This window comes from Vicugna pacos, chromosome 3 (assembly GCF_048564905.1).
Source record: "Vicugna pacos chromosome 3, VicPac4, whole genome shotgun sequence".
Classification (NCBI taxonomy): Eukaryota; Metazoa; Chordata; class Mammalia; order Artiodactyla; family Camelidae; genus Vicugna; species Vicugna pacos.
In genome coordinates, this window is record NC_132989.1 from 120,544,158 (window position 1) to 120,565,219 (window position 21,062).

The window sequence follows — 21,062 nt, forward strand, 5'->3', positions numbered from 1 at the left end:
GTCACCATTAAGAAAATGAAAAGGGAAGCCAGAGACTGGATAAAAATATTCACAAGAGGCTGTATCCAGAACATGTGAACGTCTCACAGTTCCACAAGCAGACAAAGAACCCAACAAGAAGGCAGGCACAGCACGCAGACGAACACTTCACCAGAGAAGACATATGGACATCAGGAAAGCCCACGAGAAGACGCAACACCAAGAGTCACCAGGGAAACGCGAATCAAAACCACGGTGAGCTACCACCACAACCCAGCAGGACTGCTGGAACCAAGACTGGCCATCCCAGGCCTCGGTGAGTGTGGAGGAGCTAGAAGTCTCGCCCACGGCTTCCAGGAATGTAAGTGGTACAACTGCTCTGAAAACAGGTCTGGTGTTTTCTTAAAAAGTCAAACACACATCTACTCTATGCAGGACCCAGCAATCACTCTCCTAGGTGTTCACCCCAAAGAAATGAAAACATGCATCCAGAGGCTCACACATAGACGCCGCCGCTTCATTCACAACACCACAAGCTGGGAGCAACCCAGAAGTCCACCTGCAGATAAACAGACAAACGCGGCTCGTCGCACAACGGAGCACCACATGGCGTAAGGAGGACACGCTCCGTACACGAGCCGGGGAGGAGTCAGCCGCCCCATGGCACGGGGAGAAGCCCCAGCACGCTGCAGGATCCCGTTTATACAAAGTCCCAGGAACTGCAAACCAGTCTCCAGGGCAGGCGCACAGGCGAGGTCACCAGAGCGAGGACAAGGCACAAGGAGACGCTGGGCGTACGGGAGCGTCTTGACCTCAACTTCGGCAGTGGTTACTCAGGTGATCACACATCCCAAACCCCATCCAGTTGTGCACTTTAAATGGATGCAGTCCTGGGTGCTTTTGTCACAGCCCAGTAAAGACGGGAAATGCAAAGAAGAGAGGGCAGCCCCACCACTCACACCTCGTGAGCTCGGGCTGCAGACCCTGGAGAGCACGGACCCACTGTTGCACCCACACCCCACGGGAGAGGCTCCCACCAGCGCAGCGTCCAGCCCTGAGGGGCCTTGGGGAGCAGGTTCCAGGGGCCAGGTGCTCTGAGGACGGACGACCTCCACCTCCGAGGTCATCGAGGGCTCCAGGACTTCCATCGCCCACCTGGAGAACGGGGCCAGACCACAGCCCACAGGCCCCGGTATGGTGAGGAGGCCAGGACCGCAGCTGGGCCATGGGGCACGGAGCAGTGGGTGCAGGGACAACCCGGAAGGGCTGTGGGCCTGGTGCCCTGCACACGTGCACACACCCAGCCTTCATGACACACAGACGCCAGCGCTCGGACAAGCCAGCCCGGCCACGTCCCTCGGGGCGTCTGCAGGCACCACCAGGGGAGGGGAAGTGCTGTGGCCCTGTGTCCATGTTACTCCACTGGCTCTCACTGTCCCTCAAATCACAAGTCCAAAATTGCCCAGTGAGGAAAGCACTGATTCTTCAGTAGGAGGACTGGGAGCAACCCGTGGCTGGAGGGGAAAGGAAAGAGATTCAGGCCCAACACCTATACCAGGAAAACTGCAAGTGTTCAAAAGGTTTAAATATATAAATATATATATATATATATATATATATATTAAGGGATCCATAAAATTTTAGAAGAAATATTGGGAAAATTCTCATAAAATTGAAGCAGGGAAGATCTTTCTAATTGTGACATAAAATTAATTAGCCACAAAGGAAATGATTAATAAAGTCGACTTTATAAAAATTAAATGTTTTCTGCATGGCAGAGAACACCGTAAGTAACCTCAAAACTGGGGAAAGTTACCTGAAACACATTCAAGGATCAGTCTCCTCAGTGTCCAACAAATCGAGAGGCACAAAGACTTAAGCACGAGACAGAGAAATGAGCAAAAGTCAGCAACACAGAAAAGGGAGCCCAGTGGCTGCCAAGCCTCCCGTGTGAGAAGAACACGCAGAGGCACCGACGTCTGAGGCACACCTCGACGCTGGCCGGTTTGGTGACACCATGCAATCCCAAGGGCCTGCGCGTGCCTGCTGGGTCTGGCCTTGCGTTACTGCTCGCCAGCTGGTAACTGCTGCTGTTCACAGGTCCTGGGAGACGCTGACTGCTCACGGCTCGGCAGGCAGCGAGAGCTCTGCTGTCTGCCTCACCGACCCAGGTCCCCAAGTCCAGGGGGACGCAGAGGGTCTGGGCCGGGGCTGCAGGTGCAGGGTCTGTGTCCAAGCAGAGGGATCCACCACTTCCACAGTGATCCCCAAATGAGCCGGCTCGGCCTGAGAGGGAAGGTACCAGCTCGGCCACGGCGGCGGCCTCTCCAACAACGAGCACGTGCCAACACCAGGCACAAAGCCATTCATGCCGCGACGTCTGCGGGACGGTCTGAGGGGCGCCGGCAGAGGGCTGGAAACCACGGGTCAGGGGGCACCCTGCACAGGCGCACAAGGAACCGAGGTGGAAGGTCTAGGGCGCTGGGCGGGGTGTGTGGACGCGGCCGCTCCGGCAGAGGTGGGAGTGCACACGCCCACACCGCACCCCTGGGCTAATGCACTAAGCATCTCAGCAGGGATCCAGGCAGGGAGCCTGGGGCACTCAGGCTGGGAGGAAGACTCTGTCCTCTCTGAGTCTGAGCACACGGAGTCTCACCTCTTCAAAACATCAGTTAATAAAATTTATCGTTTCATAAAAGCGTCTCAAAAGCTCATTATCTCAGACTCTGACATTGGAACAAAAACATAATAAGGGAGGGAGTTCCTTCCTCTGCCCCTAGACTGGCAAGCACCCCGGAATGTGGTGTACACAGTCCCCTAGAACTTGATGTACACAGCACCCCCAGGTCGTGGGGCACAAAGCCCCCCAGAACACGCTGTATGTGGCCCCAAAGATCTCGGTGCACATGGTCGCATCTCTGGGTGACTGAGTTTCCTGACACACAGCCAACGCAGGTGACAAACCACCTTCTGAGGCCCCGCCTCCCTAGCCTTTGTCACCATTGTGGGGCAGGTGGTGCCCACTTTGCTGCAGAAGTCTCAAAGGACCCTGCAGCCACCAGAGGCCAGGGGGTGGCCGGGGTCACAGAAACCCTGACCCACACACAGACAGTACTGCGCGTGTGCAGACACACACACACACACACAGAGCCTCACGCACACGTGCTCACACACAGATCGAGCTGTATATTACACATTCACACAGCAGTATCACACACACACACACATACACACCCCCATAGCCCCAGCCACCAGTGGACGTACTGCAGGACCCCTGTTCCAGGAGCTGGAGGCAGCCTGTGGGCTCTGGGAGCCACTCTCTGCTGACCTCCCAGCAGGGCAGTTCCAACACCCCGGTTATTCCGGCCGCAGCTGTGGACCACGCCCTCGTGGCCCTCAGCTCCCCTGTGCCAGCCACGGGCCGTGGTGCTGTGTCCCGGGGCTGGTGGAGGCTGGGCCTGGGCGTCCCCTCCCTACTCTCTAACTCAGCCTCCCAGAGGCCCACGACCAGGAGGATGAGCCCCTCACCCCAACTTCTTCCACTTGGGGCAAAGCCCAGAGGCACTGTGGGTGTGTCCAGCTGGGGACGGCCCCAGGGCAGGGAGGGGCCGGAGCTCACCCAAACAGGCAGCTCAGCCCTCGGTGCTGGCTTCTGGCCAAGAGAGGCTGGACCTCACCTTCCTGCCGGAGCCGGGAAGAGCCCTCGTCACCATCAACCCAGGAAGAAAGGCCAGGCGGGCTCCAGCTGTCGGGAGCCACGCACACCAGCCCAGGCCCACTCCCGCTGTCGCCGGGTCCCTCCCTGCCACAGGGAGGCTCACCCTCACTCGCTTTGTCCCTAGAATTCACTTTTTTTCAATGAAAACACAAATGCCTCCCTTTCATCAGTAGCAGCAGAGACAGAAGACATGATACTTTACTGTTTCTGAACGGGCTTCCTCCTCTTCCTCCCCGCATACAAGCACTCCCCCGGCGGAATCATCGTCTTGGGCCCTAAAAAAGGAAGGGAGCATCAAGTTGGTCCCATTGAAGAGCTCCCCGTGTCCACACCATCCACAAACCACCCGGACGGCAGCCGCGGTCAGTGGAGGTGCCCCAGCCCCAGGCAATGCATGACTCTGTCCCCTGCAGTGATGACCAAGGGCATGGCCAGCATGAGCCTCACACCTCCCCCACTCAGCAGGAAGATGCCCAAGGGCCTGGCGAGGAGGACGCAGCCCTTCACTGGGCAGCAGCATGGCCCCCAGCCTGGCCCCAGGACCCACACCACCCCCTCCTATAGAGAAACAGCCCTGTGCTCCCAGAGCTGATGGCAGATAAGCTCCCAGAGCCACCAGAAGACAGAGGAACGCCACAGGCGTCCGGAGCAGGACACGCGGCCACAGAGTGAGGACTGAGTGCTGGGGCAGGGTCTGCGCAGGTGTGTGGGGCCGCGTGCATCCTCTCAGTGCTTGTGCCCTATCCACGCCCCTTCCGAGGCCCCCCTTTATGGCCCGGTACTTCCTCTTCTCTTCATAAAATCTCTCCTAACTCCACAATGTTTCCACTTACGCCACTAACTCACAGCTGTACGAGCCCTGCTGACCATCCCTGCTGGCCTCCACCAGCAGTGCTGGACGCAGACAGCTGACCCTGAGGAGCAATCCAGTGTCTGTGCCCCGAGCTGGTCAGCGCACCCATCACCTCAAGGAGGCCATCAGAATCTTGGTTTTTCCCGTGCAGTGAGGATGTCTGCTCCCTCACAAATGTCCTGCAGACCAGTCGCAACTACTCAGTGCCAGGCTCTGGGCCAACAGACAGGGAGAGGTGGTTAGGACCCCTCCCCTGGTCTCAAGCACGTGCAGCCTGGACAAGGAAGCACATTACTCAAACACGAAATTTCCACTCTGTTCAGAAAGTGCAGTGAAAACGTCAGAAACATGTCATGGACCCACCTGAAATATAAGAAACACACTTTGTAGACAGCCAGTCACAAAGGATGTAGACTTTTCACACAGCAGACACAGACTGAGTGAAATGTATAGACCACGGTGTCCAGCAACAGCAGAGCACGCGGTCTCTGTGCATGGCCCAACCATCAAGTAGACTGCATTCTAGGACCGAAAACAACCCTTAACAAAGTTGAGAGAATAATAACCATACAAAGTATGTTCTCTAATAAGATGGAATTAAACTAGAAAGATACATGGAAAACTTCCAACTATTTGGTAAGCAATCTGCTTCTAAGTAACCATGGATCAAAGAGGAAGTCTCAGAGAAACTTAAAAATGTTTTGAGCCGAATGAAAATATAACATATCAAACTTCATGGGCTACAACTGCGTGGTCTGATGGACACTGGCAGCATCAAATGTTTACATTAGAAAAAAATAAAGGTTTCAAATGGGTAATTAAGCTTCCACTTTAAGTAACCAGAAGAAGAGAAAATAAATCCACATCAACCAGAAAGATGAAAACAATAAGGAGGAAAAATCAGTGAAACTTGGAATAGAAAAAGAAAAACTGATGAAACTGAAAGTTGGTTCTTTGAAAAGACTAACAAAATGAATAAGCCTCTAGCCAGACTGATCAAGAGTGAGGAAACACAAATGACCAATATCAGGAGCAAAAGGAGGGACATCACTACAGATCCCACAGACGTTAGAAGGACAATGAGAGACACCGCCGTGAACTTAGCTGTGTTCCCACAAAAGTTATACGATGAAGCGCCAATCCCCCATTTGACTGTACTGGAGACAGGGCCTTTAAGGCGCTGGCTATGGTCAGAGAGGCCCTGACCTGCTGGAACTGTTGTCCTGACAAGAAGAGGAAGAGACAGGAGAGCTCTCTCTCTGCCATGTGCAAGCTAAGAGGACAGCTCTCACCAGAAGCCGCACCAGCAGGCACCTTGACCTCAGGCTTCCAGCCTCCAGACTGTGAGAAATAAATTTCTATTGTTTAAGCCACCCAGTCCGTGGGATTTTGTTATGGCAGCCCAAACAAAGTAACGCAAATACTAACCCCACAAAGTCAACAATTTAGATGAAATGGACCAAGTCCTCGAATGACATGAACTACCAAAACTCACTCAAGAAAAAACAGACAACATGTTTAGTCCTATATCTGTTCCACGACAACAACAGCCCCAGGCCCAGATGGCCTCGCTGGTAAATTCTTCCGATTCAAAGAAGAAATAATAATATCGACTCTCTACCGAAAAAATTAAAATTAAAATTAAAAATTAAAATTGCCAACTCATTTATAGGTTCAGCATTACCCTGATACCAAAACCAAAGACATTTTGAGAAAACTATAGACAAAAATCCCTCATGAACATGGGCATAAAAATCCTCAATTAGATGCTAGCAAATGCAACCCAGCAACACATGAAGAGGACGATACATCACAAGTGGGGTTTACCCAAGGAATTCAAGGCTGCTCCAACAGCCAGAAATCGATCATTATAATTCACTTTATTAATAAACTAAAGAAAAATACATATGGTCATCTCAACACATAAAAATGCATTTGTCAAAATCCAAATCCATGCATAATAATGAAAAAAATCTTATCAAACTAAGAATAGAAGGGAACTCAACCTGATAAAGGGCATCTACACCTAACCTACAGCTGACAGCACACCTAGTGTGAACTTAATGTGATCCAGACAAAGACCGGACATACCCCTGAGATCACAGACAAGACAAAGATGTTCTCTGTCCCCTTTCCTGTTAGTGTTCACAGACAACGTGATGGTCACACAGAAAATTCCAAACTTTTGCTAAGACAAATCTCTTATAACTTACAATAATTGAGTTCAGCAAGGTCACAGAAAAAAGGACAACATAAAAAATCAACTGTGTTTCTAAACACTAGCAATGAAAAATTGGAACACAGATTTTTAAAAACCAGTACCATTTACAATAGTACCAAAATAAAAATTAAATATTTAGGTATTTCAAGAGGTTTAACATGTGTAACTGGGAACTTAAAGAATAGGAGGGTAAAGGAGGTGACACAGAAAAAAAATGTAAGAAATAATAGCAGAAATATGTCCAAACTTAATGAAAACTGTAAATCTACAGATTCAAGTAGTCAATGAAGATACATGCACCACAATGTTCACAGCAGCTCTGTTTACAATAGCCAAGACATAGAAACAACCTAAATGTCCATCAGTAGATGACTGGATAAAGAAGTTGTGTTATATTTATATAATAGAATACTACTCAGCCATAAAAAATAAAATAATGCCATTTGCAACAACATGGATGGACCTGGAGGTTGTCATTTTAAGTGAAGGAAGCCAGAAAGAGAAAGAAAAATGCCATATGATATCACTCATATGTGGAATCTAAAAAAAAAAAAGACACCAATGAAGTTATTTACAAAACAGAAACAGACTCGAAGACACAGAAAATAAACTTTTGGTTACTTGAGGGGAAAGGGGTGGGAAGGGATAAATTGGGAGTTTGCTATTTGCAGATATTAACTAATACATATAAAATAGATAAACAATAAGGTCCTACTCTATAGCACAGGGAACTGTATTCACTATCTTGTAGTAACCTATAATGAAAAACAGTATGAAAATATATGCATGTACATGTATGACTGAAACATTAAGCTGTGCACCAGAAATTGACACAACACTGTAAACTGACTGTACTTCGATTAAAAAAAATAAAAATAAAACAACAAAGACTTATATCCAGAAAAAAAAGAAGTCAATGAACCCCAAGCATCAGAAACAGGAAGAAAATTACCCCAAGACACATCATAATGAAATTGCCCACAACTGGCAAGAAGCAAAATCATCTTAAAAGCCGCAGAGAAAAGAGCACTGGGCACAAAGAGCAGAGGCCTCTGTGAGGGCAGACGCCACGCCAGGAACACGGAGGAGGGGACGGCAGGTCGCATCCTCAAAGCACCGGCAGAGAAGACCTCAACGTGAAATTCCAAACCCTGCAAAACAACCTTTTAGAAATGAAAGTTAGTAGAGACTTTCGCAGACACACACAAGCTGAGGGAATTCCTTGCCAGCTGACCCCACTGTAAGAAATGTGGAAAAGTGTCTTTCAGGCCAGAGGAAAACGATACCAGATGGTCACATGGGTCCACGCGACGGAACAGAAAGCACAGGAAGTGGCTACTGCGAGGCAGAAACGCAGGGCTCGTCTTACTCTTGAAATAGCTTTAAAAGAGAATTGACAGTTCAGACAACAGTGATCACAATGTGTCTGGGGCTCATCACACACCCAGACGTCCGGGAGTCTCGGCGGGAGATGCAGTAGCTCCGGCCGCAGCGTTACCCGCCACTTGGTGCTCGGTACTTGGTGCTCGGTACTGGAGGCCAGGCGGGGGTCTAGGCAGCGTGTCCGGGCCTGCTCCACTCGGCAGGCTGGACCCTTCCAGCTCCTCTCCTTCCCAGCCAGCACGGGGCACCTGCCAGAGTGAGGGCTTCTGCTTCCTGGGTTCCAATGTGTCCCTTTGTTTCTGCTCAGCTCGGCCAGAGGCTGGGAAACTCAGTGACCATCTCCACATCCCAGGGGCTGAACACACCTTCTCAATGAGGCCTGAACACCCCATATCTGGGGTGCCCCCTGGGGGTGCTTCCTCAATCCCGAGATCCTCCTTTCACTGTTGTAGTTAATACTTCTTTACATTAATTAAAGTCCCTCAGTCCAACCCAAAAATTAAGTAAAAACCATAAAAAGCTGTTTTTTTTTAAGTCCACACATTTTAGGGACACAGGCTCACCCATGGGAGGGAATGACTTGCCCGTGGTTCGCTTGATCCTAATCCAGGGAGCAGCTGGGGTGTGAGTGACACCTGCTCAGCCGCTGTTGGTAGCAGACCATCCCTGCTGCTTGATGAATACGCTCAGTATGAGTTCTCTCCACTCTTGTAAAAAATTTGAAATTTTCCAAAATAAAGTTTTTTAAAGTATTGAAAAGAGAAATGTGGTATAGGAAGAAACACGCAGTGGTCAATTCATTTTCAACAACAGATCATTCAATGCAGAAAGAGAATTGAGCTCTTCATCAAAAGGTGTGAGACAACTGGATGTCCACCTGGAAGGAGTGAAGTTGGACTTCGACCTCACACTGGTTACAAAAATTAACCAAAACTAGCTAAAGACCTAAGTGTAAGAGCCAAAACTATAAAACTCTTGGACAAAACACAGGGCTCTATCTTCCTGATCTTAAAGATGGTGATGGATTCTTACATATGTCACCAAAAGCAAAGCACAGAAAAGAAAAACTAGGTACGTTGAACTTTATCAGAATTTAAAACTTGGGCTTCAAAGCACACCATCAAGAAAGTAAAGAGACAACCCACAGGTGGGAGAAGATACTTGCAAATCGTGCATCTAAGAAGGCTGTAGTGTCCACACCACGTAAAGGATGCTCAAAACTCAGCAAGAGACAAACAATCCAATCAAAAACGGGCAAAAGATTTGAACAGACATTTCTCCCCAAAAAAAGTATACAAATGGATTGTGAGTGAATGAAAAGGTGCTCAACATCCTTAGCCACTGGAAATGCAAGTGAAACCTGCAGTGAGACACCACTGCACACCCACGAGGATGGCTAAAATGGAAAACATTTTTTAAATGGAAAACAGTAAGTGTTGGTGAAGATGTGGAGAAAATGGGACCCCTATGCTTTGCTAGTGGGGATGGAAAATGGTGCAGCTGCTGTGAAAAGCAATTCAGTATTCCCTCAAAAAGTCAAACATAGAGTCACTATATGATCCAATTCAACTCACAGGTGTGTGCCCAAAAGAACCGAAACGTATTCAAATAAAGCCTGACCCACAGGTGCTCACAGCATCATTATCCACAAGAGTCCAAAAGTAGAAGCAACCCAAATGCCCATCAACTGCTGATGGAGAAACAAAATGTGGTCTATCCATCCAGTGGAATACTATTCAGCCACAAAAAGGAATGAAGCTCTGATGCACCTGACAACATGGATAAAGCTTGAAAGCATGATGGCACATGAGAGAAGGCAGACACAAAGGGACACAGATTAATTCCACTTACGTGAAAGGTCCAGAACAGGCAAATCCATGGAGACAGAAAGTGGATGAATGGTTGCCTGAGGCCAGAGGAGAAGGGAGTGGGGAGTGCCTGCCTAATGTGTACAGAGTTTCCATCCAGGATGAAGAACACGTTTGGGAATTAGATGGAGTGGGCAGCAGCAATAAACTAAATAAACACCACTGAGCTGTAAACTTAAATGGTGAGCTTCGCGTTTGGCGAATTTTACCTTAACAAAGACAAAGAACACAAGTGTGTGTATGAATATAAATGAAGTTTCTGGGGGGTGAGGAGGAGGGGCTGGCAGGAGAGAGCGTCCAGCCAGGCGGGGTGCGCCGTCCGGGGGGCTGTGCACACCGGGCAGGGATAGGCAGCAGCGGCAGGGCCGGGGGACCAAAAGCAGGTTTTCAAGCTTCTGGGGAGGATGTGGCAGAGGAAACAGGAGAGGTCTGGAGAAATGAGTTGGGGTGAGTAAGCCAGACTGGTCCCGGTGGCCGCAGGCTGGAGCAGGAACGAGTGAACTGATGCTTCGGGAGGGTCCAGCTTTCTCGGTCTTGTCCTGAGCCGCAGCCACCACGGAAGCGGCCTGCACTTCCCTCGGTGGCTGGAGCCGCCTGCAGGGCCGTCCCGCCTGCACCACAGGGCTCCTCAACTCACACAGGAGAGGCCAGAGCCGCACCAGGCCAGGCCGAAGGCCAGGGATGCCTCCCCGCACCCTGAGAGGGGCTGGGCACTCAGCAACACACTGGGCAGCCCTCACGGTCAAAGGGAAAGGTGGCAGCTGACCTCACCAGCCCCAGGAGACCATCCAGGCGCAAAGCAGGGGTGCTGTGCCGTGGGGGTCGACGCAGAAGACGAGGCAGGGTGGGGGGACACTTGAAGGGGAGGCAGTGCCTACTCCTTGCTTTCCTTCATCCAAAATCCCCTCCCCACGGCAGGAGCCGAGATGGGACCCAGGTTCCAGAGCACAGCCCCTCCCCAGCCTCGCACTCCGCCTGCCCAGGGGCCTACACAGCCACGTCCCCTTCATGTCTCCAGCTCAGCGTTCAGAATGGCCCTACAACACTGCTTGTGGCAAAGAGCAGCTGGGCAGATCACATTCTCCAGGTGCCCTGCTGGGGTTGGGGAGAAGTCAAAGGGGCAGCAGAGTCCCCTGGAAAAGCCACAGCTTGGGGTCCGATTCTGGCCGAGTCCTGCCCTAGGAATCCTAAATATAGGCTCCATTTACCAAATACTTGTGCACGCCCCTCAAAAAGATGAAGCCCCTGTTGGATTGGACCAAACTCCCCACAGAAATGTGCCCCTGAGGCAGGATGGGCGCCAGCCTCCACAGACGCTCTGAGCAGGCTGTGTTTCTTGAGAAATCTGAACTTTTATAAGAACCTTTTGTGGTTTTCCATTTTAGAAAGCACACATAAGCAAAAACCAAAAATAAAAGAAGCCCCATGCCCCGCAGCAGTGCCCGGGTTCCGCCCTGGTGTGTGCTCCCCAGTCCCCGTTCCACAGGGACCAAGAGGGAAACTCCACCGGTGCCCACCTGGAAGTCCTCATCCGGAAACAGGGAGCCTGCCAGCCACGGCTGCTGGATGGCTAAGGCCATCGGCACAGGCCCATCAGGGCCGCACTGAGTGGGTCCTGAGACCTCCGCCACCACCATGGGGCTCCGGCCCAGAAGCTAGGCTTGAGGCCTTGATGGCGGATGCTGGGCGGAGGCTGGCCAGGCTCAGGAGCCCGCCTCCGCCAGAGGCCGCCTGCGTGTGCCCCTGGGGGGTTGGGCTGCGGACCAGGCAGGGAGAGAGCCAGCTCACAGCTGTCTCGTACCCAGAGCTCGGGGCAGATGCCTCAGGGCACGCAGTCACGCACCCGCTTCTGCGCCTGGCCCCTGGAGGACAGAGGCCCTGCATGAGTCATGGGGCGGCCACAGCTGGAGACCCACTGGACCCTTCCAAGGTGGGGAGATGCCTCCAGCCCCAGTCCTTCAAACCAACCAGGAAAGAGGGAGAAACCCAAGGGCAAACTGCCCAAGGCCTCTGACCTCTGACGGGCTGGTCACCTGCCCTCTGGGCAGCCCCCTCCCCAGTGGGAGTCACAGCAGCAACACTGGGTGGGCAGGTCCCTGAGGGCCTGTACCTCTCACAAAGTATCCATGATTTGGGATTTTCCACCGCTCAAAATAAGACATTAGGGAAAAAAACTTTCTTGGTACCACTAACTGAAACCCAGCGAATTCCTGGAACAGGCGCCTTCCGCCCTTTCCGAGTGTGAGAACCTAGCCTGGCGCTCCCTGCCCTGAAGGAGGCCGAGCTGCGCACCCTCATTTCTGGGACACCAGCTAGGGGCCTTTCCCCACCAGCTGCCCTGGGGCAGCTCTGCGGGCCAGTTCGAAGTGCTCCCCTCAGCATCTGCCCAAAACGTTTCCGAAAGAAGCTGGGCCAAGAGCAAAGGGCCAGGAGCCCAACTCCCCCGACATGGGTGGGATCTGACGCTCCTGGGCAGGGAAACTGGGGGACCACGAGCAGTGGAAGCGGACCGGCTTCCCTCAGAAGTCCAGTTTTTATTCTTAGGTGACTGCTGCCCTTTGGACCCCTGGCCTGGCGACTTGAGAACGGGAGCCGGAGGGAGGGGGATTCTTGGGAAGAGGGCTCTGCGCAGGGGTCTCCATCGTGGAGCGGGGCCGGCGGAGGACACTTACCCGGCCAGCGGGGCGCGGAGGCTCAGGCGCGCCCGCGGGAGGAGACGGCCCAGCCCAGGCGCTGTGGCGGCGCGACTGCCGGCACTCGCATCTCGGGGACCAGGCGGCGGCTGCAGCCGCGGAAGGACGGCCCCACCCCGGCACGCGAGCTGCCCCGCCCCGGAGCCAACCGAGCCGGGGAGGCGGTAGGGGGCGCGCGCGCGCATCCCCGCCCAAGTCGGTGGTCCATGGTCCATGGGCGCCACGGTGGGGTCCTGCCCTGCGTCTCTCGCGTCCTCGTGGTCTCCCCAAGGGTCTGTCGGCTCTGGGGTGCCCTGCGCCCCTCGAGGTCCCCGTGATCCCCGCGAGAGCCCCAGGCCCTCTGTTCCTCGCCCCTAGTCACCCGCCCCTTCCACCTGCACCCGCCGAGGCGGAGCGCGCACCTCTGAGTGCGGAGGTGCCAGGCTCAGGCTCCGCTAGCCGCGGGGTCCCGGCGCCCGGATTCGATTATGTAGCGTGTCCTGCCCCGCCTGCTCCAACTGGGTTGTTACTAGAATCAAAAGGACTGAAGAGTTTTACAATTGAAAACATTAATGTAACACTTTTGACCCTGAACTTCCCTGGAGCCACAGGGCAATATGTGCGAAATCTCAGTCTCGGCGTATCTGGTTCGCACCAGGCGGGTGAGCGGCGGTGGACGCCTGCTACGCCCACCCGCGCTGTGGGCTCCCGAACCCCCCATCCCTTCTCCCGGGGCCTCCAGCGGGGCCCATCCCATCCCTGGGCTGCTCCTTCCCCCTCTTCCATGCTGACCGTCTGGCGGACACATCCTGACTTTGAAAGCACTCCCTTCCCTCACTGGGCTCCCATCGCATGACGACACTGGAGCCCCCGGGACACCCTGTGAGCCTGGCCTCACATCCCGGGGTCTCCGCCCAATGTCTGTGGGGCCCCTGGAGATCTCAGACCGATCTGCCGCCTCTGTCCTCACTCAGGGTCCTGCTTCGGTTACCCCCTAGGTGGTTCCCTGCGTTCCCTCAGCACCAACTGCTGTCCTTATCCAAGCCCTACCGACCGCGCTCCAGCGCCCACCCCGACCCCTCAGTCACTAGCAGCCCGGGGTGTCAATCCCGCACCTACCAGGCTACGAGCAAAATCCCGCCTCCGCCCAAAACCCCAGCTTCCCTCCACACCTCACAGACCCTCACAGACAGCACGTGTGCCTCAGGACCTTTCCACTTGCTGCCCTCATGGAAAGCTCGTCTCTAAACACCAGCGGGACCAGCTCCCTGATCTTGTGTCCTCAGAGAGAACGTCCACCCCAGATCGAAGTCCACGCTGTTCATCTCCTTTCCCTGCTCTGCTTTCATAGTGCATATTCCTGCCTGAAATTACAGCAGGTGTTTCTTTGCTCCTGCTAACAGGTAAACCCACCAAGTCTGTTCTGTTCACCTCTATCCAAGGAAGGACACAGCAGAGCTGGGGCTCAAAGTGTCAGCTGAGTAAATAGTCTTATATTATGTTTTGATATGAAACAGCATGCAGCTATATTGCTGTATTTTTAAAAATTTTATCTATTTTTTATTGAAGTATAGTCAGTTTACAATGTGTCAATTTCTGGTGTACAGCATAATGTTTCAGGTATACATATGTACACATATATTCATTTTCATATTCTTTTTCATAACAGGTTACTACAAGATATTGAATATAGTTTCCTGTGCTCTAAAGTAGAAACTCGTTGTTTATCTATTTATATATAGTCATTAATATCTGCAAATTTCAAACTCCCAATTTATCCCTTCCCACCCACTTCCTTCCTGGTAACCATAAGTTCATTTTCTATGTCTGAGTCTGTTTCTGTTTTGTAAATAAATCCATCTGTGTCTTTTTTTTTTAGATTCCACATATGAGTGATAGCATATGGTATTTTCTTTTTCTTTCTGGCTTACTTCACTTAGAATGACAATCTTCAGGTTCATCCATGTTGCTGCAAGTAGCATTATTTTATTATTTTTCATGGCTGAGTAGTATTCCATTGTATAAATATAACACATCTTCTTTATCCAGTCATCTGTCAGTGGACATTTAGGTTGTTTCCATGTCTTGGCTATTGTAAATAGTTCTGCTATGAACATTGGGGTACATATTTCTCTTTGAATTAAGGTTCCCTCTGGATATATGCCCAGGAGTGGTATCACTGGATCATATGGTAAGTCAATTTTTAGTCTTTTGAGGTATCTCCATACTGTTTTCCATAATGGCTGCACCAAACTACATTCCCACCAGCAGTGTAAGAGGGTTCCCTTTTCTCCACAGCCTCTCCAGCATTTATTGTTTGTGGACTTTTGAATGATGGCCATTCTGACTGGTGTGAGGTGATACCTCATTGTAGTTTTGATTTGCACTTCTCTGATAATTAGTGATATTGAGCATTTTTCCATGTGCCTATTGGCCATTTGTATGTTTTCATTGGAGAATTGCTTGTTTAGGTCTTCTGCCCATTTTTGGATTGTGTGTTTTTTTTTTAATAAGTTGTTATGAGCTGTTAATATATTTTGGAAATTAAGCCCTTGTCAGTCTCATTTTTTACAAATATTTTCTCCTGTTCCATAGGTTGTCTTTTTGTTTTGCTGTATTTTTTAAGCTGTTAAAATCAACAGTTAAATCTTGATCCAAGTTTTGTAAAGTGCGTTATGCACAGAAAAATTCTGGGCGAATAACTTAGGTTACAAGTGAACTTTAATTTCTTTTTATTTTTTAAAATTTCTACAATTCCTGAACATTTTGCAAGGAGCATGGAGTGCTTTTGTATCTTTTACTGTAGGTTTTCTTTTTATTAATGAGAATAAGTAAGCATGTGTGTGACATTCAGGGCCCACATCTTGGCATGGCAGAGGTAAGGTGGGTCTGTCCTGCCATATCCAAGGCCTGTGGGGAACCCTCGGACCCAAGAAGGTGGGTGAAGACACCTGAGTGGGGACCGTGAGGATCTGGGGATTTGTAAGAGCCAGCATGTCCCCTGCATGGAAAGACAGCACCTACATATCTCAGAGAACCATTTCTAGGTTGCTGTCCAGGCACCAGTCCCAGTTACCCACGCTGTCCCATCGGGAAGCAGCCTGAGTGAGATTCCTCATTGCTTCTTGCTGCCGCTTCCTGGGGCAGGTCAAGCTATGCAGCCAACATGCAGGAGAAAACCAAAGTGTCCACTTCCCCTTCCTGCCCTCAAACCACCCACCTCGGCTGTGTCCCCAAAGCCTGTGGGCTCTGCAGACCCTGTGGGTTGGCAGGACTGAACACAAACAGGATAACCCTTCTCAGGGAGGTGTCACCTGTGATGTCCCAGGATTCCAGGGCGAGCCCCCTTGGTGGGAGCCCTGGGCAGCTTTCCCACTGGAGCGTCGTGACTCAGGGCTTTCTGCTCATCCAGGTCGTGCAGACACACAGCAGGCTGCAGCAAATGTCTGGGTGCCCCTTAGTCTTCACCGTGGTGACCACTCTGCCCCCACTCCCATCACATGGATCCAAATACAGCTGGACACCCCCCCAACCCGCAGTGTCTCCCCTCTGCGGCCACAGTTCAGGCAGCCTTCTCCTCAGAGACCCCTCCCAGCTCAGGACCCCCCCACTTCAAACAGGCTCCAAGTTGCTGAGTCTTCCCGCTCCACCCACACTTCCAACCAGCGGGGGACCAATTCCTCTTTCCTGGATCATTTGTCCTCCTAGGGTGGGAGGGTGACCCACACCCATCAGGGAAGAGCTGGGAAAAGAGACAATCCCCCAGGTGCCACCCAGCCCCCACTGCCCACTTCTGTGTCCCAGATGTGGCCGTTCTGGGAGCTCAGTGATGTGACAGCCACATAAGCATGATCTGCCAGCCTGGCTCTGCCCGCCTGCCCTCTCCCAGTGGTTGTGTCCTCCTCCCTCCCCACACAGCCAAGGCCGTCCTTAGAGGCAGGCAGGGGTGTGCTGTCACCCTGCAGTGCCCAGCACAGGTGCCAGACCACACTCCTGGTCGGGGATAGCTAGTGCCTGTCACTTGAGCAGCCCTTGTGCAGGTCTGTGCTTTCTCTCTCCCACCTCACTTCCCCTGGAGGCCGGAGGAGGACGTGGAGCATTCTGTCCAGAGCTGCTGGGTGGCTCCCTGCTGTTATCTCTGTGGGTACCTCTCGAGTCCCCCTCCCTGTCCAGCTTCAATTGCATCAGAAGTCACCTCTGTGCAGGAGGTGGACAGCCAGGCAGGGCTTCCCACTCTTGGCGAAAGCTTGGATCCTGCAAGATTTGTCAGCTTGGGACAGCCTGGCCTGCGGCTGGGTTGGGGCAGGAAGGGGCAGGACAGGCCCTGGGGGAGGGTGGCCGACACGCACCTGCACCCTCGCATCTGCAGGAGCCTCCTTGCAGGGCTCAGGGTCCCCACCTGCAGGTGGAGAAGGGCCCAGCAGTGGGGGCTCCAGGCACCCTCCCCAAACCCTCCACCCACAGGAGGCCTCAGGACAGAGGCCCCAGGAAGGGGCGGGGCCCCCTAGTGGGTGTCCATCTGGGAAGGGCCTGGTGTGGTGGAGGGTGCAGGACTGCATTGAAGCCACGTGGTATCTGGCAAGGCAGTGAAGCAGAAATGAACCAGGCACTCCACTGGCTCAGGGACATTGGAGTCAATAAAACATGATTCCAGGGTTGCTCCTGAACACCAGAGGTGTTGGCTGTGGCGGACGGGCACGGGAGCAGATGAGGTGTCAGAAGGTAAGAGACCCTCAGGGGGTGGGCAGAGCCGGTCCTGTCCGGGTCTAACCGCAGCCCTCACCTCCACCTCTCAGCACCCCCACCCTGCTGCCAGCAGCCCTGCGCCAGTCACCCTGAGGACCCTGCAGACCCCAGGCCCACCAGGTGGCTGGCCCTGCGCAGACATCTGCTCCTCTGAGGCTCCTGTCAGCAGGAGCTGGGAGTGGTGGGCACGTCCCCACCCTCAGCAGACCCTTGGGGGTCTCACCCAACTTGAGGGTCCAGTGGGAAACCATGAGCCTGGATATTCACTGCCCCTGGAGCATGGAGCAGGGGAGGGATGGTGCCCCCTTCCCTGGGACTGGCTGGTCCTGGGGGCTGTGGCCAGAAAGGCAGAGGCTGGCTTTGCCCGGGGCACTCACGTGCGGGGTCAGGGTTTGCAGGGAGCCCATGCCTGCGAAGAGTGGGCAGCAAAGACCCTCCAGGCTCCGCCCTCTCTCCTGCCTGCTCCAGAAGCATCCGGGCCTGCCCAGGGGTTTCACAGGTGCTGTTCCCTCTGACTGGAACAGTCTTCCCGGAGTATCTGGCCTGTCATTTCCCATTTCCTTCCGGTTAAGGCAGAGCCACCCAACGCCCGTCACTTCCTCACCCTGGGGTCTGTGGGGAGAGGGCAGTGCAGGAACTTGCGTCCACCTTGTACCTGCTGCAGCCTCCCAGCCCAGAATCAGCCACTGTGGGGGCTGCGGGGGGGGGGGGCGGAAGGAGTGGGGAGAGGCCAGCTCCCCGGAGTTATTTCCTTTCTTGCACAACCCCAGCCCCCAGTGAACAATGACTCACTTGCCTGGTTCTCTTTGAACCTGCCTATCCTCCACATCCTTCGGCAGCTCCATGAGTCAGCCCATCTCAGCCCCCACACCCCACATAGACAGTCCCTCCAGGCCACTGCCCGCTCAGCCAGCCTCCTCGAGGTCCACTCACTCCTTTGTGCTGGAGCACATCCTCCAGGAACCGCCCATTTAAAGGAACGGAATGTGGGAGGAACATTTATCGGAAACTATCTCCTGATTCACCCAGGACGTTCAGCTTGGAAACCGCTTCCCTCCACGTGTCTGAGCTCCGGCCCCTTGCCCATGCCCCGCACCGTGTCCTCTCTCCTTGTGCCGGGGTTTGGTGGCCCTCCCTGCAGCCTGTCCATCAAACTCACCTCACCAGCCTTAGCCCTGGAAAATGCCCCTCTGTCCTTTTGAATTTTTCCTCCCTACAGTTTTCTCTAGTCCTTAACTTTTTCCCTTCCAGATATTTCCAAATACTCTATTTTTAACTTCTAAGAGTGATTTCTCATTCTGTACTACTTCCCTCTCCTAGAACTGATTCCTTTTTAATGCATGCAGCGTCTTCAGCCGTCTCTGAGATAAGCAGCTGCAGGTTGCAGGGGCTCTAAGGTGTTTCTTCTAGTCCCTGACTCGCCCCTTGTGCAAATGTCAGGTGGGCCTTCCTGTGCTTCACACGACAGGGAGGCACTGCCCTGGACGGACGGAGTGGTGAGCTTGGGCAGTGGGTGTCTCTGGGCACGATCTAGGTGGTGGGTTTCTGTGAGCTGCCTAGGGATGGAGGGGCTCGCCCCACAGGGAGCCCCCAGGCCTCCCCCAACCCCTTTGGCTGCCACTGCCCTCCTGAACCTTCCCGGCCTCCCTGGAATTTGCCCTTTGGGGGCTTGAGGACAGGTGTTTCCCTCTATGGCTCTTTGCATTGTTTGAAGGCAATTTCAATGGGAACTTTGCCATCTTAAAGCTTCTCTGAATTGCTGGCAGCTGGTTTGAACCTACATAACAAGAGGAGGCCCTGCACAACTGTCCTGGGTGCTGTCTGGTGGGAAGAATGGGCGGGCCAGAGGTGCCCCGTGCTCCCCACCTCCCAGCGTGAACCGGGCAGGTTCCAGGGCACCTTCCATCCAAATCCCAGCCTAACCACCACTCATCATGGGACTTCTGCCAGCTATGGGCCCTCCCTGGGCCTTCACTTTCTTGTATATAAAACAAGTAAGTACAGACCAATGGAACAAAAAAGAGAGCTTAGAAATACCCTCACACATATGGTCAATGATGTCTGACAAGGGTGCTGAGATCACTCAGGAGGGAAAGGACTTTCTTTCCAACAAATGGTGGTGGGGAGATGGACATCCACGTGGAAAAGAGTGAAGCTGGACCCTCGCCTACCACCACGTGCAACAGTCACCTCAAAGTGGATCAAGACCTACGTACAAATACAGCCCTTAGAAGACGACACAGGGGGAAAGCCTCGTGACTGGGTCTGGCGATGGTTTCACGCATATGACACCGAAAGCACAAGCAACTAAAGAAAGTAAGGTAAGTTAGACTAGGTCAAAATGTGGAACTTTCTTTAAATGAAGTACCACTGACCTACAACGTTGTGTCAGTTTCTGGTGTGCGGCATCATGATTCAGTTATACACATACATATGTATACACTCTTTTGTATTCTTTTTCATTAGAGGTTATTACAAGTTACTGAATATAGTTCTTGTGCTATACAGTAGGACCATGTTTAAAAATTTAGAACTTTTGTGCCTCAGTTTTCATTATCAATAGAGTGAAAAGGCGACTTACAGAATGGGAGAAAATGTTGCAGATCATACATCTGACAAGGAATTAATATCCAGAGTACATGAAGAAACCCTATAACTCAACAATCAGAGACAACCAATGTTAAAATGGGCAAAGGTCTTGAACAGACATTTCTCCAAAGACTTACGAACGGCCAGCAAGCACATGAAAAGATGCTCAACATCACCGATCATTAGGGAAATGCAGATCAAAACTACGAATGAGATGCCACCTCACACCTGTTGGGATGGCTACTACCAAAACATAACAAGAGGTGGCGAGGATGTGGGGACACTGGATTTGTTACGCACTATTGGTAGGAATGTAAAGTGGTACAACTACTGTGGAAAACAGTATGGAAGTTCCTCCCAAGGTTAAACACAGAATTACTATAAAACCAGGGTCTTGAGATATTTGTACACCAATATCCACAGCAGCATATTCACAGTAGCCAAAAGGTGGAAGCAACTCAAGTGTCCATCAACAGATGAGTGAATAAACACAGTGTGGTCCATTCACACAATGGACTCTTCAGCCTTACCAAGGAAGGGCACTGCGACGCCTGCTGCAACATGTGAACCTCGAGGACGCTACGCTCAGTGAGATAAGCCAGTCGCAAGGGACAAACCCTGTAGGATTCCACTGGTGCAAGGGACCCAGAGGAGTCAGATGCAGAGAGACAGTAAGCAGGGTGGCGGGGGCCAGGGGCTGGGGGAGGGGGTGGGCAGCATTTTTCAGGGGGACAGAGGCTCAGTTTTACAGGATGAAGTCACAGAGGCGATGGTGCTGGCACACCCGAGTGTACTTAATACCGCTGAACAGCACACTTAAAACCGGTTAAAATGGGCAATTTTATGTTATGCACAGTTTAAGACACACACAGCAGGTAAGAATCTCCACCTTTAACTATCTTTCCGTGGGGTGCACGTGCTGACTCTCAGAGGCAGACGTGGTCATGTGCTGGCCTCCTGGAGCCTCTAGACACTGACCAAATAATCATGCACGCTCACACTCACAGGTGCTCGTAAACGCCATGGAGCAGGG

General features: G+C 52.3%; 1 protein-coding gene across 2 annotated transcripts in view; it reads right to left on the minus strand.

Annotated features, from left to right (window-relative positions):
* The window catches only part of AHRR (aryl hydrocarbon receptor repressor), a 65,284-nt gene extending 52,461 nt beyond the window's left edge, over nucleotides 1-12,823 (minus strand). The window contains exons 1-2 of one of the 2 annotated variants that reach the window (XM_072958917.1): nucleotides 12,695-12,823; nucleotides 3,900-3,972 (exon numbers count right to left, since the gene is read on the minus strand). In XM_072958917.1, coding sequence (XP_072815018.1) covers nucleotides 3,900-3,961 — 62 coding nt within the window. In that variant the 5' untranslated portion in view covers nucleotides 3,962-3,972; nucleotides 12,695-12,823. Of the gene's footprint in view, nucleotides 1-3,899; nucleotides 3,973-11,539; nucleotides 11,672-12,694 lie in introns of those variants that run through there. The other variant, XM_072958918.1, reaches the window with a different exon arrangement.
* Between the last annotated feature and the right edge of the window lie 8,239 nt (nucleotides 12,824-21,062).